The following is a 19,074-nucleotide window of genomic DNA, read 5'->3' on the forward strand; positions in this document are numbered from 1 at the left end:
AAAAGTCACGTTTTTTTTCCCCTCTCCCCGCCCCTCAGAAAGTGACGTTTTACGATGGGCGACCAAGCAATGCAATTGACATCACTGATGAGCGACTGCGCAAACACAAGCGGCGTGGTCGATGTTTTCCCCCTCACAAAACAACAAACATTGATTTATTAACGACAACATTTCTTCCTTAGGTTGTTTCCACGTTAAGGGTTTTTAACATGTTCGTACCCGACCAAGAGGCGGATTTTGGCGGCAACTTTAAAGGCTTCACGCTGATCCTCGTGAGTTTTTTTTTTATTATAATGAAATCACTTTGCCATTTGAAGCAATGATTGTCTCCGGCATTAAACAGACAATGCGCCTCCAACGTACCTCTACAAAATTAAAATATAAAACTTTGTTTTACACGTCGGATTAGGCGCACGAATTGGTTCAATACAAACAAATGATCGGACCGGTATCGATATTGATCGTCTCGTCAGCGGTGCCAAAGCTTGTATGGAGAAAAAAATAAGAATAGTTTTAACCCTTTCTGGCAATAAATACAGGTGTTAAGATGTTCAAACATTAAATAGATATCATTTTTGCAAGGATTTCTTTGAACCAATTTGTATAGGCAGGTGAAGCCCTCGTGTGTGTTTATAGTTTTAATATTGTCTGTTCTCGCGAAATTCTGAGAATTATATGGTTTTATAAATTTGAATGTGCGACATTTGTATATTTCACTTGGGGACCCATAACGTAAATAAAAACGTCTCGACACAATTTCTTAGCCACATGGGAGCTCGTTTCTTTACCAATCGTAATTGTGCTGTAAGTGTATACTATTTAAAACAAAAACCCTTTAAAGATGCGTTAAAATGTGTAATGTTCTATGCGGAAATCAAACTACTGTATATGTTGTCTGTGAAATGGAGGCACCGCAACTCGTAAAGGTAATCATTTAATATAAACACCCTTATAATTTACATTTTGGGCAATGGCCCTTCATAAAACAACGGCCCCTTAATAGACACAAGTTTGGTGTATTTGGCTGCTATACATTTTCACGCGATAAGCCACTCCGTTGAGCTATCATTCGTGGCCTGCTCGGTGGGTTTTTACCCGTTAAAAAAATAAAAAAATAGTTTATTAGTTTTAGTTTTTTTTACGGCGATAAAAGGGCCTGCGCCTCGGTGTTCCTGCCCAGCCTGTCGAGGGCGCGCCCTCCCCGGCAGAGCCGCTATCCGAGCACCGTGGTCTCAACGCGGCCTACGGACGGTGCCGCCTTGCCATACACGCACGGCTATTCTTGTTTATTAATGTATTTTCTTTACCCAGTTTGATTAAAACGGAACACGCGTTGTACATTGTAGGCAGTAATGAGCAAAACATTTCAGTAAAACTCAACGTATTTATCAATAAACACGTCCCCAAAAGAGGCAATGACCCTTCGTCTGTGACGATTCGCCTACAGTATATATACAGTATATAGTCTCGTTGTAGAATTGTTTATCGATGTATCTGATTAATAATTGCGATTTGTTAAGGCATGTGTGGAGTTCTGCATTATTTTCCTTAAATCGCTAAAAAAAACACTACAATGTAACTGCAAATTGGCTAAAACATCCCGAAACTAAAATAATCTATAATTACAAATGACTTAATTTGGATTACACATAACAACATGGTCTTTTACCGAAAAGACTGACAACCCTCCTGAAAATTATCCACTATTTCTCGAATCTGACAGGCCTCCCTGATAAATACCGCGGGTGTAGTAACCGTAAATAATGTGCACCGTATGCTTAACAGTTGACGTTTACTGGGCATCTGTGAAAAATAGCGTTATAGCTCATCGGATTTCTCCAGTGTAAATACATATTCTGATCCTGTTTCGTATTCCGCATTGCAATAATGGCCCTACTAAATGTCTGCCTGCAGGCCAGTTATTGAATCGTCTTGTGCTGCACACGGACAGCTGCCAATGGGGGTGCCCTTTTTTAATGCTTCAGAGGAGATGTATGTATGCATGTTGAATTTCCTTCGCACCGTACGTAGCCAACCGTGCTAATCGGACGTGATGCAAGTCGCTCATCGTGTGTAAAGCATTCTAGATCTGAAGCTTTCGTGACTGCAAGGATTCGTACTCTTTGTTTTTTTTTTGGTAAAGTCACGTAGGTAAATTAAATGAAAACAACTACATTAAATCACGACGTTTCGGAGGCAACACAAGCTTCCGTCTTCAGGTGGATACCGTCACAGCAAAATTTATTTTACCTACGTGACTTTACCGAAAAAAACAAAGAGTATGTTTGTAAAGCATTCTGAGTCGTTTGGGCATGAAGGGAGTTGTATGAAAAAAATTATCATTGTTACAGTTTGGCTTTCGGTTGCTGAACAAATACATTATTATAATCTCGCTCAAGACACAAAGTGCTTTCCACAAATGAACCACAGTGCCTTGCTGATCTCAAGGAACATAAACCATCACGTGAATTCCGGTCATCCTTACAGCAGCGGCTTTTGGCTAACCATCGAACGAAGACCGTCACCGCATCGCACGCCTTCAGATGCGTTTCTGCGGCCGTCTGGAACGCTCTTCGTTCCAATCATAGGAAGCGACTGGGAGCTGTGCACTTTTAAATCTAATTTGAAAACTCATGTCTTTCGCACTGCATTTTGTGTTTAGCTTGTCCTTCACCCGCACTTCCAATTAGCATGGTTGGCTACGTACGGTGCGGAAGAAGTTCAACATACATACATTGTTATAAATAACGAATGTATTGTTGCACCTTAACCTCGACCCCCTCGGTTTGTCTTTCGTCTCGGTTGTCCCCATTCGCCTCCCGCCTCCCACCTCCTGTATTGCCAGCCCACCGTTTCGGTAGGCAACGTGCCGCAGCTGACGCAGGACGTGCTGGTGGTGACGCTGCGCGCCCGCCGCGCCGGCTTCCTACGCTCCTCGTGCTACGTGCCGCTCGTCGGCAACAACCCGTACAGCGAGGACGGCGCCGACGCCGACCGACTGCACGTGAGCACCGAGGGTGAGCGCTCGCTGAGCTGCGTTGGCGTCCGGTTGCCCCCCAGAGGGTGGGGGGGGGGGGAATTATGGAATATGTACACGTGTTTCTGTGAAAATCCATCTCCTCTCCAACACAAGCCTCCTGGTGCCAGAAGCCTCCCGGGTGTGTGTGTCCCTCTCTGTCGCGTGAGTAGTGTACGTGGCACCTGACAAGCGGGTGGCGCTCGTCCAGATCCGATCTCCCATCATCAAGGTGAGGCAAATGAGGTCTTTACGCTTTGGTTCTTTTGGTAAAAGCACGACGTTTCGGGCGCAACACAAGCGTCCGTCGTCAGATGACGGACGCTTGTGTTGCGCCCGAAACGTCGTGATTTATTATATTTTATACCTACGTGATTTTACCGAAAGAACCAAAGAGTATGGATTTCTGCAGTCACGAAAGCTTCAAATAAAAAATGAGGTCTTGTCACGAACATCGTCACTTACCATCACACCTCACTCGCTGCTAATAGCAATTAGTGCGGCATCAACATCCTGGTTGGAGGTCGACTCAGCCCATCATGTCTTCGGGATCGTTAAAATGAGCACCGCTTTGTGGGGGGAAGTCAACGGTGGTTAGCCTCTGGAGAAGCTCACCTGCCATAGAAACGTAGAATTTCCATCATTGGGCTGAGGGCTGTAAACGGGAGATGACGATTAACTCAACGTTCATCTGAGCAAGAAATCTCTCTTTTGACTTTTAACAGTGCGAATAGAAGGCACGTCACGACGCATTTCTACATCGATTGAAATCGATGCTTGCGCTCAAGATACGTGCATAAGAACCGTGTGAGTGAGAGTCTATTATACAGGTGTCTATGCGAACCGGATACTGGTGCTTGATCATAGAATCCTGTGCGTTGTGAGTGCAGGGCCGTAAGAAGCGCGCCCGCCGCGAGATGCTCGACTGGGTGGAGGCTGGCGGGTTTTCTCGCGTCGTCATCCTCTCCAGCAGCTTTGCTCACATGCGCACCGACAAGCAGCTTGTCGGGTGAGCGATGAGCTCGCTCGCTCAGTTGCTCGCTCAGTCACTCGTGCCGTCGCTGCCCCGTTATTTCGCTTGCATGCTTACTCCGTTGCTTGCTCGCTCGCTCGCTCGCTCACCCAGTTGCGCATGCACCACTGACTTTCTTAGTCACTTGGCCTGCTCACTCACTCGCTCGCTTGACTTGCTTTCGTGCTCATTCACTTACCCACTTATGCATCCACTCGCGAGCTTTAATCACTTGGCTTGGTCAGTCACTCACTGTTCACTTGTGCTTGCATGCTTGCTCGCCTGCTCGCTCACCTACTTACCCACTCAATCACCAACTCACTTGTTAACTGCTCACTCATTCACTTGTTTGCTCAATAACCCACTCAATCACCCATTAACCAACTCCTACATCCACCCATCCTCTGACTCATTCCCTCAGGCTCTTGTTCACTTATTTACTCAACCACCTACCCACCCACTGACCAATTACCCTACAAGGACTCCGTCATCACAATTCAACTACTCATCCACTCACGAAAATACGCACTTTCTCACCCACCCACCTGATCCAATCACCCACCCACTCACCTGCCCACCCATTCTCCCACCCCCTCACCCCGTCCTCTCCAGCCCCCCCTACCGGTTTCTACTCTCCCCGTCGCTGGAGGCCACGGAGAGGCCTGTGGTGGAGGCCCTGGGCTGGACCCAGCTGGAGCCATCTGAGGTCATCCCCGGGCTGGGAGGGCCCCCCGAGCTCGCCATCCCCGGAGGAGGGCTCTCAAAGGGACTCTTCCTGGACGGGTGAAGTATGGGAGGGGCGGTGGGGGGGGGACGACGACGACGCAGTGCAGTGGGGCAGGACGCATGGCAGCTCAGGGCGAGTTGGGATGTCAAGCAGAGTTCGAACCTGGCTGATCCCACAGCTTGAAGGATAACGTAACCCAAGGAACAAACTAGAAACAAATTTGCTCTTGTACGTAGTAGCCTGTAGGCTCTGTGTTCCGGTTGTCTGCTACAGGTTTGAAGCATTGTCATCGTGCTGTTTTCGGCGCCATTTCGTTGGACGAAGAATCAACTTGGAAATCACTGAGAAATGGCCTATGAAAGAGGTTTCACAGGGCCTTTCAATGCTGTACACAGTAGGGGGCGCACTTACGCCGAGAGGGTCACTCATAAACTAGAAAATCGACCCTGGCAATGACATTTACCTGCTAGTGGAGTGCATCATTAATCATGGTCCCGTGTTTTTGAGCTTTCTAGAGGAAATCAGTGAGCAGTTGGACAGCGGGAGGGCGCATAGGGGAAACTCTTGCTGCGTGGGTTTCCTCCGGGTTCTCAAATTCCCTCCCGTAGATAAAAACAAATTTCGTCTCCCCCCTCCTCTTTTCAAAAAATAGATGGACTAGTCCTGGGCAAACTGCCAATCGTTGCGCGTGACGCAAACGTTATTTTTTATATATAAATAAATAAATATGCCGTTTTCAAAATAAATTTATGCAAACCGACACACCTGATGATGACCGTTTGAGTTATGGTCGAAACGTCGTGAGAATTTTTTATTGTTTTATATATATTTTGTTATTTTGTTGTTTCTCTTCAACGTGACTTTACCGAAAAAACTAAGAATATGAATTACTGCAGTCACGAAAGCTTTAAATCAAAATTTAATCGCCTCTACGGGGAGGGTTTTCACATAACTTTAAGATCCTTCAACAAACTCCGGGATAAGAAAGCTCAGCTGATCGAGTCTCTCACCTTCCTGAAGAGATGCCGCGACTCTGGGGTAATACCAATCGCATTTACACTCACCTCTGCTACTGTAACTTCTTCTAATGCGAAACGAATTCTTTTCAAAACTAGCTTAGCTCTTATCTCAGAAAAAATCAGACTTATACGCACAGAACTAGATCAGTTAGACAAGACACTCTACAAATCACACTTATCATTGACGGCAATAATGTCCACATCGGATTGGAAACATGTAGACAATATGACTGCCTCTTCAGCTGCTACTATGTCGACCAAATGTAAGGAAAACCTGATTTCCAAATTTAACCTCCTCTTCAACAAAAGACCGGACCCACACACCAAAAAGTTAGACGTTAATAAAGTCGTAATTAATCGCAGTAACAGTTCTATTTCCGATGGTCTGAAATCCGTTTTAGCTAAAGGTCTAAACTTTGCAGTCACACCTAAACACATACCAGTTAATGATATAATTGCCCAAGTAGACGTTGCTCTCAGGGGCCTGGGTCACATCGCTGCAGACGTAGCAAGATCTGAAATCGCTGCAACCCTCAAAAACGCTAAGATGCCAGCTAGCAACCTCAGCAAAGATGAGCGTTTTGAATTATATAAATTAAAAAAGAGGAATGATATTGTAGTTCTCTCAGCTGACAAAGGCAATGCTACTGTCATCATGGATAAAATAGAATACAACAACAAAATTAAAGAATTACTCGACGATGGTAGTTATACAAAAATAAAAAGAGATCCCACCAACAGCCTCGTCACACAAACCAACAAAAGAATTTCTGATTCAACCGCATTAATTGATCAATCTAAACAGTCTTCGTTGAAACCTTCTGCTGCCAGGCCACCAAGATTATACGGCTTACCAAAAATACATAAAGTTGATACACCTCTTCGTCCCATAGTCTCTACTATCAGCTCCCCCACCTACAAACTAGCTCGTTTTTTGTCTGAAATCCTGCGTCCTTTCACTGGAAAGACCACCTCTGCGGTACAAAATTCTACTCACCTGGTATCAACAATCAAGGGTATTTCCCTGTCCCCAGACGACCTGCTTGTCAGTTTTGATGTAGTTTCCTTATTCACCAAGGTTCCTGTACCTGACACCATTGCAATCATTGAAGACTTGGTTCATCAAGGACTAAACACTGAGGTACCCCCCCTGGTGAGACACTGTTTAACCAATACATACTTCACTTGGAATGGAACTTTCTACAAACAAACTGAGGGCACCCCAATGGGCTCCCCCCTTTCTCCAGTTATAGATAACATTTTCATGGAGAAATTTGAGACTGACGCCATCCAGACTGCCACTCTGCGCCCAACCTTATGGAAGAGGTACGTGGATGACACTTTTGTCATCTGGCCACATGGCCGGCCTGCTCTAGACCAATTCTTCGACCACATCAATTCCATACACCCAGCCATCAGATTTATCATGGAAGTCGAAATAGATGGCAAGATACCTTTTTTGGATGTCCTAATTAAAAAGAGACCTGATGGTTCAATGAGCCACTCTGTCTACAGGAAAGCTACCCATACGGATGCTTATCTGAAACCGGATTCCCACCACCATCCATCACAGAAGAATTCTCTCATCAAGACTCTGTATCATAGAGCCCAATGCATATCCGACCAGGAACACATAAGCAGTGAACTCAAGCACGTACACCAAGCTCTTAGGGCTAATGGTTACTCCGACTATACAATCCGCAAAGCTATCACTCAAACCATGAAGAAGAACCCTCTTGAGGAGCCTTTCAAAACCATCACTTTACCCTACATTGCTGGGATCACAAAAAAGATCTCCAAAATCTTGAATAAACACAAGATCCAGGTCCGTTTCAACACATTACATAAAATCCGTGATCTGGTTCCGTCTGTAAAAGATGTGATTCCGGACATACAATACCCTGGTGTCTACAAACTAAGTTGCCTCTGTGGTAGTAGTTACATTGGAGAAACCAAACGCCATATCTCGGACCGCATTCGTGAACATAAAGCAGACCTTAAACACGGTAGGACCAACACCTCGGCCGTAGCAGATCATTGTTCTAATTCAGTAGGCTCACATGCCATTGACTTTTCCAAGACGGAGGTTCTTTGTAAGCCATCTGGCTTCCATGAGAGATTCGTTCATGAGGCTATCCACATATACAAGCACAGAGACAATTTCAACCGAGAAGATGGATTCTATCTTAGCAATCATTGGAAAGATTTGATAAATAATTTCAGTTCTTGATTGATTGTTCACGCTTACAGTGGCTTTCAGACAGCATACATAAAAACAAATTTCGTCTCCCCCCTCCTCTTTTCAAAAAATAGATGGACTAGTCCTGGGCAAACTGCCAATCGTTGCGCGTGACGCAAACGTTATTTTTTATATATATATAAATAAATAAGTATGACGTTTTCAAAATAAATTTATACAAACCGACACACCTGATGATGACCGTTTGAGTTATGGTCGAAACGTGAGAATTTTTTATTGTTTTATATATATTTTGTTATTTTGTTGTTTCTCTTCAACGTGACTTTACCGAAAAAACTAAGAATATAAACCGTACAGTGTTACTGGTAATGGCCAAACATTCCAATGCTGAACAACTACCGGCACAGCACCAACATTGCCACCTACTGCAAAAAACATGGCAGGACCTTCCTGAAGAAAATAGTTTTGATAACCAGAGGCTTAGCTGGGTGGCTAAACAAGTGTAATAGTAATAATAAGAACAAAGCATTTTAGATTAAGGCACATCAGCAAAGGACGGGGAGTAGAGTTAAATTTTAACGGATGGAAAAAAGGTGGTAAAGGTATTCTGGGGATTGAATTCCCCAAGACGGACAAAGGAGGGCATAGCACAGATGAGCAGCAGGAAGACAGAAGGAGAAGCGCCAGGCAGGATGGGGAGGAGAAGGAATGACTGGGCCAAGATGGAAAAGATGAGAGATGGTGATGGTGAGAGAGGAAGGGAGGGAAGAGGGAGAAGAGAGAAGGAAGAAGCGAGCAGAAGGGAGCTTTTTTCACAGGGGGCCAGTGGAGAGAAGGGGGTGGGTGACACAGAAGTTAACACGATTGTTTTTTTGTTTGTTTACGGGAGGTTTTAGCTGATTTCAATTGATCAATAAGTTTGAACACGGGACCAAGGCACTGACCGCACGCGCTTCGTGGTTTTGTGTGTGTTTGTGTGCGTCAGGAGTGCGCGGGGGCTGCCCGTGGCCGTCCTGCTGGCGTTCTGCTCCGAGGGAGATAACATACCGGACGCGCTCGCACTTGCCGACCGCCTGCAGCAGTGGCTGCGCCTTGCTGACGTCGCGGTAAGAGGCGAAGCCCCTGTGGTGGAGGGGAGTTCTCTTAAACTCCAACGGTGAATTTCCCGCAGTGCGCAAAGGAGCATAGTTTCATACAATTGTCTACTTAAGGTTGGGGATTTGTATTTATAGGGTGCCAGGCGAGGTAGTTAACATTTCGCCACCGCAGTGCCCCCAATAGGATTACACTAAACAAAATCGCCAGATTTCTACAAAAAAATTGGTAGGATCCTCCTGCAAGCAAGTTGGGAGACATGTTGACTTAAAGAGTAGGTGGGTTTGGGCAGGGCACGTCATGGCTAGAAGGGGGGATGCCCGACGGTCTAGGTTGATGACAAAGTGCCAACTGAAGGTGGGGACGCGTCTGAGAGGGGGTAGTATTTTTATGGAGATGGAGCAATTAAATCAGCATATGTGCTGGAGCTATTTGGGATTGTCACATCGTGGGAGGACCATGGCAGTTAGGGGAGGCCTTCATCCAGCAGCGGATGGACTATGGCTGATAAATGTCAAAAGGGCTGTGTACGTCTATCATCAAAGCTTTGACACGTGCGGGCACGTGTGTGTGTGTGCGTTCATGCAGGAAGGAGAGTCCACTCCAAGGTGGAAAACCCCGAGCTCGTGGAAGATGCTCTTTGGAGGCGAGATCCCTCCATCCCTCTTCTGACCAACGCCCCCTTGCCCCCACAACAACCTCCACCCAATCTTCTCACCATCTGACCTCTGACCTTCAGCCCCTGACCTTAAACTGCCACCGACCTCTTTTCAGCCATCACAGCAGCACACGGCACTTTGATTCTCTCAGCGTTTTCGGGTAACGGAGTTTTGCGTCTAATTTTCAGCATTAAGGAAAAGAAGGAAAAAAATCGAAACATCGAGAGATTTTGTATGAAAGATCTCGAGGAATTGAACAATGAATTTATGAATTGATTAACATCGGTTCTTACGCTCACAATAACCCTATGACCCGGATGCCATTGAGAAGCCTTCAGCTGTGAATCGAATTTCCGTATGGGTTTTCGGTTGTTGTGGTAATGCCAGTAACCACTAGAGGCGCTATTGTGCACCACAAGGTGAAAGCAACCATTGTTTCAGGTTTATTTAAGGAGCTGAGAACTCAAGAGACATCACGTCTCTTCCTGAAGCATTTGAAAGGGCACCCCCAGTGGCAGCTGTCCCGTTTGCAGCACACGGTGACTGCACCTGGTCTGCAATCAGGAATTACTCTGCAATTTGGCGGAACGGTGATTGTTCCTCTTGTGTCCAATCCCAGTTCAGTAGTTTGCTGTGTAACGTTTTTCGAGTTTGGTAAATTTGGAACTCGACGGCACACAGTGGCCAGCTACTCTTGCGAGTGATGTCAGGGGATCTTTAACGCCCACTGTAAAACAGACGGCGTGCAGTTATGATTATTACAGAAGTAGTAATAACCAGGGTGGCCACTGGATTCGAACCACGTCAGAGTCGCCGGGCGGGGGGGGGGCGGGAGTGAATCTTTACATTTCTAGTTTCCCCCCCCCCTGTTAAATTGTCAGCAACTCCATTATATTGTAAAAAATAAAAGAATTCGAATATACGATGCAACGTGAAGAATTCTCGATGCCAAAATGAATAAATGAACATTTGTTCTATATCGCCGCATAAAAAATAAAATATTGTTTTCATCCAACAGTCTTTTGGCATTACAGAATAATATCCATAAGCGTTTAGTTAAAAGGGTGGAGTGAGTGGGAGCGGTGGTGGAGCGGTTACCACACTGCCCGATGAGCTCACCAACCTGAGTTCAATTCTAAAGCCACGGCTAACGTTGGTGGCGAGTGATGAATGAACCCTTTATCCCAACCCGTACTGACCGGCAGGGGGAAGTATGGTCAAACAACCCCCTTTACTGATGTGGTTATGAGGAAGCTTCATCAAGCAGTGGACTGCCAATTGACTCTAAGCTATTCTTTTTTTATGCATTTGGTTGATTTAATAATTCGATGCGTCGACCTGGTTATCTGTTGCATCTTTATTTCATGAGCTAACGAATGATGGTATTTGAAGGGAACACCCTCGGGGTGTGCGGTCAATTATTCTTCAGTTGATTTATTACTCCATAAATGTTTGTCATTAAAAAAAACGCCATCTTTTACCATGTGTACAGTCCTATTCTGTAGGTTCATGTGGTCAATTGGAGAATGTTGATGTATTGTTCACCAGCATTATCAACCATGGTCAGTTCACTGCTGGATGAAGGCCTCCCAAAACCCGCCACCACCTTTCGGAATCCTGCGATGTAACCATCCACCCAGCACCTGCGTATGAACCGATTTTTTATCGCTCCATCCCCTTGGTGGACGTCCTCTCAGATGCCATTCCATTCCTTCGCTTTATTTTAATGTATTATTTTAAGGAAGCCAGTAGTAACCTACTGCAATGCCCAGGACATGTTTTGTCCGTGTGTCCATACGTCTGTGGCCATGGGACAATTCTCATTTTCACAAACTGCAAAACCCCTTTATAAATCGGTATGAATTTACCAACCCCTTTATTATGAATACCACATGGCTCACCACCACCAGTACCGAGATCAGTATAAGTAATGGGTGGGCAACCGTTTGCTAACTTTGGGCTGCATAGAAATATTAAATACCTTTGATGGGCAACCACACACATGCTCCTGCAGTTTATGACAGAATAGATTGTGGGTGAGTAGGTTTGTAAATAGGTGGCTGCGTGAGTGGATAGGTGAGTGATTGGATGGTTGAGAGGATGTGTTTGTGGGAGAGTGGGTGGGTCAAATGTCCCCTCTCAAGTGTGTCCAATTTAGTGCTGCTTCAGATGCTTGTGGTGACATAAATAAATATTAATTTCAGGCTTTTTCAGGGTGGTAGGTTTCGTGTGGCCCACAGGCCGTGTAAAGTTAAGTTCTCCAACCTTGCCGTTGACAGAGGGAACCCAACAATAACCATCGCAAGACACAATCTGCAAAGATTTTAATCCATTTTTTTCTCCAACATTTTTCATCAAGCGCAAAAAATTATAGATACAGTCGGTGTTCTGGATACACGAATGAATCACCGGACATACAAAACGCATCGCATCAGTGTGCACGTCATTTTTCTTTTTCATTACTCAAGATTTTTTAAAACTTCACGATGATTTATGTCACGGGGTATAATCGCGGGGTTTTTTTTATCGTGGTGTTGGTTGATTTGACCTAAGGCAGCTACAAATACTTCGTTTTTCCAGATCAAGGCGGTTACGGCAAACGCACGCGAGCAACTTTACAGAAGACGCTTCTCTCCTCGTACAAGTATGGGGTTGGTGGATCACACAAGGATATGAGCCTTGATTTACAGCATTCTCTGCATCATAAGACGATCTGGAAAGTAAGACATCACCGCCTAAAGTCTTGTTTGCCCAGTCTAAATAGAATGATATAAATCTGTTCACGCACATACAAAGACAGATTTCCCACCCCTCCGCATAGCCTTTAAGAGACCGTTGGGGCAAGTGCTGTTAGCGAGTAGCACATATGAAGGCTGGCATGACACGAAGGCGGTGGGGTGGCCAACAACACCACGTCCGGCCTCCTTTGTACACCGAGGAGAGTCCCAGGACCGGTTCAGATAATCGTCACTGGTGTTGGCCACGGGTCGCCGGGTCCGTTGCGCAGTGCACTAACCACTGCACCACCGCTCCCCACACACACATGCACCTTCCGGATTGTAAGACTCGCCGACACCTTTTGCTTTACGTTACAGGGGGGGAAGCGCGTCTTATAATTCAGGAGAATTCGGTACTTATTTTGCCCGGAGCCTTACTTGATGAGTGCCAGCCTTCTGGGCAATCAAATATGCAGTGCAGCAAGTAGGTTGCGACCTACCAAGTAGTATGGGGTTTGAGAGCCGCTATCCCCTCGTTCGCGTGGTGGGTGGGTTTTTTTTTATCCCTCCGGGATTCAATCCGGTTTCCTCCCGCGCGATAATTACATTCAAAAAGCAACTGGCCAAACGTCCCAACGTCAGCGGGAGCCTCATGACAATGAGTGTTGAGACTCTTTCCTGCGTCAAAGCTTGAGGATGCTTGGCTTATTTACTTCCACTCCGCTCTGAAGGATTGTGTCATTGCAGCGGTCGGTCAGAGCGCAATATGTGGCCCGTGAGTTCTATCAGCAGCCACGGCTAACGTCAGTGGCGAGTGAGACAGACCTGGGGAAATCCTCTGACCCAGTTCACCAACCTCTGCACTGACCAGCGTGGTGAAGTATGGTCAAACGACACCCTCCCGCCCCCCACTCTGCCCTCCTGCCCATGACTGACAAGATCAGTAAAACAATATAGAAGTTTAGCTTTCGTGACTGCAGGGATTCATCTTCCTGATGAATCCCTGCAGTCACATAATAAAATAAATGTTTTATTTTTATTATTGTATTTCCATTCTACGTGACTTTACCGAAAGAACCAAGAGGATAATACAGAAGATTGCACAGTGTCTTAACCATTGCATAGAGGTGCTCAATAAAAACGCGTGATATTTTCCATTCTGTAAAACACCCCATATCGAATTGAGCGTAGTATATATAATTTGTTACGCAGCTTCAGCTTTTAAATTAAAAACTTTTAAGGACTTGAGAATTTCAGCAATAAATATTTGCCGTACGCATAACAGCGGTATGCATATGCATGCATTCCACTTAAAGTAAAACAAGCTTAAGAACTCACGTCCCCAAGTTAAAATGTAACCTCTGCATGGGTGTTTTGCCCATCCATTAATATTGTAATGCCAATATGGCTTACCCTATAGCAGCATTCAAATATATTTTCCCGTGGGCCACGTGACGTTATACCACGCGTACAAACGTTGTTAAGTCACTGCGTCATGGTTTTATCTCGGCTGTACCATCTACAGCCTTCATCTCTGTCTCATCTATGCTGGGCCTCTTCTCTCCATGTCTCTCTATCTCTCGCTTGTTCATCGATCTTTCAACTGACAAATGTTTATCTTGTCCACAGCCCTGTCATCTCCTTCCCTTGCTTATCTCCACTTTTATTTAACTCATCCGTGTCTATTGATGTCTCGGCCAGGCCACGTCTCTCAACAGGGCCAAATGTGGCTTGCGGGGCCGTCACTTGCAGACCCCTGCCCACCCGTGCCCCCTGCAATGCCCCCTAATCTCAACGCAGCTTGAGATCTGTGTAACCTGTGACGAGTTGGCCACTGCAAGGTGATAACGATCGTCGAGCAGCAAGGAGTGCCGTGCTTGTAGAGCTTGCGTCGAGACTACAAGCGCGTACGTGCATGATGTCGTACGCTCGTGAAATCTGTGCGGTGGCCGCAATGGTAGCGGTGGCTTGGGCGTTCGACGATTCGTCGATTCAGAATTGATCCTCTACGCTCGGGACGCGGCTTCTGCCGTGCACGCTCAACACGCGCGTGAAAAAGTAAAGTTTCGGCATTCTGGGATCGCGACCTCCTCTCTCTCGACCTGTTACTTGTAGTGTAAAACGAACAGCTGAGAATGTCATTGTAATCCGTGATTTTTTACAGGTTGTTCAGGATCCAACTCCTCTGCGTCTATGCTGCTCTATTCTACGACTTTGTGTGTGTGTGTGTACCGACTGCAATGCATTTTCCAACTCCGTTGAGCAACCGGTAAATGAGCGATTGTCTTTCAACTCGCCCAAAGATTCAACACTGCCCATAGACTCAACACTGCCCATAGACTCAACACTGCCCATAGACTCAACGCTGCCCATAGACTCAACGCTGCCCATAGACTCAACACCCCACACCTTCGATTAGCACGTATGTTGAACTTCTCACGACTAGCCGGACAATCGGCAATTTTATGAACTTCTCATCCATCATTTTACGTACGAAATCTTGAAATTCGTTCGCGCCGTATGTAGCCAACCGTGCGAATCACGCCCCTCCGAACTACATCACTGCTTCATGCCACCGTCGTCTGTGCTGAGGAGGAAGCTGACAATTTTGGAAGGCAGCAAACAGCCAGCTGCCAGTGGAGCCGGCCAGTGCCGGATGAAGCTAGTGCGTGGCTTGAGCATTTGTTATAAAAGGGGCCCTGAATAAAAAATATAATTTCTTACTTGCATTGTAAAGTAATTGTATTTTTTAATTTGCTATGCAGCCAGATAATACGACAAATCGCTATCCTTAAACACCCAGTCGTTCGTAAAGGTTGTAGGTGGTATAGTACTATAGTAATAGAGCAAGTGCAGAATCACTGAACCGGAATTGATAGCTTGAAAGCATTTCGCGTTTGGGCGCCCTTGCAAGTGCGGGGCCCGTAGCTACTACAACACATGTAGTAGCTACTACATGTACAGCCATATGTAGTAGCTACTACATATACAGCCATATGTAGTAGCTACTACATATACAGCCATATGTAGTAGCTACTACATATACAGCCATATGTAGTAGCTACTACATATACAGCCATATGTAGTAGCTACTACATATACAGCCATATGTAGTAGCTACTACATATGCCTGTATGTGTCTGTATATGTAGCAGCTACATATGTGGTAGCTACTACATATGCCTGTATATTTCTGTATATGTAGCAGCTACATATGTGGTAGCTACTACATATGCCTGTATATGTAGCAGCTACATATGTGGTAGCTACTACATATGTGGCTACTTTTGCTCCTAGGATGATCCCGGCACTGGAGGCGGCACCACCGCACCGTCGCCCAAGCTCTTGAGTTGTTAGCTGTCGCGTGTTCGCCGCTGCCAATGTGGCGGCAAGCAGCAGCAGCAGCAGCGTCGCCCAACGCGACAATCGTCTCAAGTCTACAGAAGTCGGTATGGGTTTCGACATTTTGTCCGCGGCTATTTTGTGTTTCAGGCTACCGTGAGATTTCGTCGTTTGAAATCTGAGCAACGGATGTAGCTCGTCTCTTCGCGTACATGTCCGACGAGGAGGACACCTGTGAAAAAGTGCTTTATCGCTCGTCGGATTCTTTCAGTATAAATAAACATTCTGATTCTGATATCCATGAGAGGAGAGATGTTTAAAGTGTTTTTTTATTCTCATTATTATTGCTGTCCCAACTGCTTGGCTCAATACATTCTCCGTTAGCATCCTACTGCTAGAATGACATTAAATCAACGTCTTTCTAATTCACGTGACAACGGTGATCTGGAGCTTATTCGAGTTCACTGTGCAAGGGTATTTTAGCTCCCGCCAGGAAGGCTTTCTTCGCGTTAGCAGACGCCTGCCTATTCGTTACAACAATCCCCTCCCCCGTCTTGGTCGACCAATCGCATCGACCAACCGGTAAGACCATCTGAATGGGGTTGTCTGCGCTATTCAAATGAAAAAAAAAATACTTTTTTTAATTCCCCCGGAATGCATTCAAAACAAATATTCTCAAATGCCGCTTTTGTCACGTGTATTGCACCCGAGCGAGTTCCACCGTCTGACACCACCTCGATGGGACTATTTCAAGCCTCCGTAAAACCACTGTTTCCTGAAGAAGGGGGTCAGCAGGCCGAAACGTCAAGATCCTCCATTCCCCCAAGTAGCGGTTCAAAACATAAAAACCTCCCGTACTGAATTCTCAACCGCCCCGTTATTTTTTTCCGTCTTACGCCCCGATGCCCACATCGCGGGGAATGCGCCCAAATGCCGTGAAATCTCAGAAGCCAACCACGAGGCATGTAAACGGTTGTTCAGAGCCTACAGGCTCCAGGGGCCTAAGCTGTCGACAGCAGCACGGGGGGAGAGCGCAGCAAAACCACGTGGACTGTACGTCTATGGCTCCCACCACCGTTGCCAACTACGACCAAACGGCTCCTGCACAACCGCGTGCGCCCCGAACGCCCTCCCGACATTAGGAAGCCACTGGGAAGTATGCACTTTGAAATCATCAACATCATCATCATCATCCACATTGAGAACTCATTTCTTTGGAACTACTTTTTTTGGGGTTCAGTTTGTTGTCCTTCCCCCGCAGCCTCCGATGAGCGCGGTTGGCTACGTGCGGTGCGAAAGAAGTTCAACGTACGTACGTACGTACACGCGCAGGCGGTGCAGTTGCACAGTGGGCCTGCGGGCTGGAGGGTGGGCAAGGGGGCTGGGGCCCATTTAATTCCCCGTGCCGGGGCCAGATGCCAACCGCACTTACACCCCAGGTAGCGCTCGCTCGCGGGTAGCGCTCGCTCGCAAGTAGCGCTTGCCCGCTCGCTCGCGGACCGCCCAGGCAAATCGCCGTGTCACCCGAGTGGCATCCGCGGGAGGACTGGACGTGAAATTAAAGCCGGGCCTCCACGGCCGCGCGCTCGGATGACCCCGTGCGCGTCAGCGATGTTCCAATTAGCCAACTTGGCGGGCGCGCCAGTGACCACCACCACTACCACCACCACCACCGCCCCCCAACCCGCTCACAAATGTTTTGCGCCCGAAACCAGAGACGCGTGCGTGCGTGCGTGCGCTCGTGCCCTTCCCCTGCGCTGACACCGTGTGTGACGCGCCTGCTGGAAACATCTCCAAGGGCAAACGCAGGAGCTGCCAATTGGGATAATCGGGATAATTTGACCGGGCGGTCGAGGCGGCGAACGTCGACCCACGCCGGATTTCTGTCCCGTTGGCGCTCTTTGCAGGAGCGACGCGTCGAGAAACAACAAGGAGCGGCTGCGAATCTGACGATCGTACCGAGGAATGTTCAAATCCAGGTTGGTGGTCCAACCCCAGGTTGAAGCTCGTGCTTCGGTGTACGTGATGTGCGCGATTCTTTGATTGGACTCAACGCTCGCGCTCTGGAGAAGTGCGTTTGAATTGCGCGCGTTCGGAATCGGTTATTTGCGACGTGTACGCGTTACCCGCAAAGGAAGGTGGTCTCTATACTTACGGGGTGGGTCACGCAAACAGGCCAAGGACATGATTGGTTCTCGAACGGAATGGTAATCGTGGCGAACCTCGATACAACCATAAAATTGCCCGGGTCTCATAGAACCCGAACGGGGCACCTCAGAATGAACCGGGCACGATGCGAATTTCCGAATCTCTATAAGAGCCATGCTAAGCGCCGTCCTTCCCCTAACGGATTTCACGTCGTCATCGCCGACACCGCCGTCACCGCCGCCGTCGTCGCCATCACATGGACCTGATCCTCTCCTCCAGCGCGGCCATCTCGTCGAGGATCTCCCGGGGCAGGTCGTCACCGACCTCCTCCTCCAGGTACGAGCGAATCTCGGCCGCCTCCTCCTCCCAGAACGCGCGCGGCACGGAGAACAGCGCCTCCTCGTCCACCTCCTCGGCCAGGCCGCTCAGGTCCAGCTCGCCGGGCGCCGGCACCACGCCGACGGCCGTCCGGCAGCCCTCCGCGCGGCCCTCGAGCCGGCGCGTGATCCACTCGAGGACCCGGCAGTTGTCGCCGAAGCCCGGCCACAGGAAGTTGCCGGCGGGCCCCCGGCGGAACCAGTTCACGTGGTAGATGCGCGGCAGTTGCGCCGGGCTGGAGCGCCGGGCCATGCCGAGCCAGTGGGCCAGGTAGTGGCCGAAGTTGTAGCCGAAGAACGGGCGCATGGCGAAGGGGTCGTGCATGATGACCTTGCCTGGTAGCGGCCGGAGGGAGGGGGGTGGGGGTAGCGGAGGGGTGGTGCGGGGGGGGGGGTCAGCGGATGGTCGTGGTGGGTGGTGCGGGGGAGGAGGAGGGGGGGAGGGTAGTGGAGGGGGTAGTGGAGGGCAGCAGAGGTGAGTGCGGGGTGGGGGGGTAGTGCAGGTGGTAGCGGGGGGAGGGCGCAGGGAGGGTTTAGGGGACTGTCCACGATTGTGGGTCGTTAACGTCGCAGAATCGCGAGAGACGGCGGTGGTGGTGGCGGCGATCGCTGTTTGCAAGCCTTCGTTCAGCAGTGGATCGACCGTGGCTGATCTAGCGATGTACGGTGAACTTCTTTCGCACCGTACGTAGCCAGCCGTGCTCCTCGGAGGTGCTCATCGAGGAAAAACAACAAACTAAACACAAAAAAGCAGTTCTGCCT

The 19,074-nt window shown here is 47.8% G+C and overlaps 2 protein-coding genes across 3 annotated transcripts in view; one reads left to right on the forward strand and one right to left on the reverse strand.

Moving 5' to 3' along the window:
• Nucleotides 1-33: 33 nt before the first annotated feature.
• PSMG2 (proteasome assembly chaperone 2) lies at nucleotides 34-16,635 on the forward strand. Of its 2 annotated transcripts, none has more exons than XM_032971108.2 (7): nucleotides 34-272; nucleotides 2,846-3,017; nucleotides 3,190-3,248; nucleotides 3,907-4,025; nucleotides 4,641-4,811; nucleotides 8,960-9,080; nucleotides 9,658-16,635. In XM_032971108.2, the coding sequence occupies exons 1-7, from the start codon at nucleotides 210-212 to the stop codon at nucleotides 9,739-9,741; spliced, it is 789 nt and encodes a 262-aa protein (XP_032826999.1). In that variant the 5' UTR covers nucleotides 34-209; the 3' UTR covers nucleotides 9,742-16,635. The 2 variants fall into 2 exon arrangements, with proteins under 2 accessions (XP_032826999.1, XP_032826998.2); XM_032971107.2 differs by lacking the exon at nucleotides 34-272 and adding an exon at nucleotides 306-926.
• LOC116952055 (phosphoenolpyruvate carboxykinase [GTP], mitochondrial-like) overlaps nucleotides 12,036-19,074 on the reverse strand; it is a 20,752-nt gene continuing 13,713 nt past the window's right edge. Inside the window, exon 10 of the mRNA XM_032971067.2 lies at nucleotides 12,036-18,648. Within this exon, the coding sequence (XP_032826958.2) occupies nucleotides 18,188-18,648 (461 nt within the window). The 3' untranslated portion in view covers nucleotides 12,036-18,187. The remainder of the gene's footprint in view (nucleotides 18,649-19,074) is intronic.

Source organism: Petromyzon marinus, chromosome 45 (genome assembly GCF_048934315.1).
Source record: "Petromyzon marinus isolate PM22_M1 ecotype Great Lakes invasive population chromosome 45, UKy_Petmar_22M1.pri1.0, whole genome shotgun sequence".
NCBI classification, from domain to species: Eukaryota; Metazoa; Chordata; class Hyperoartia; order Petromyzontiformes; family Petromyzontidae; genus Petromyzon; species Petromyzon marinus.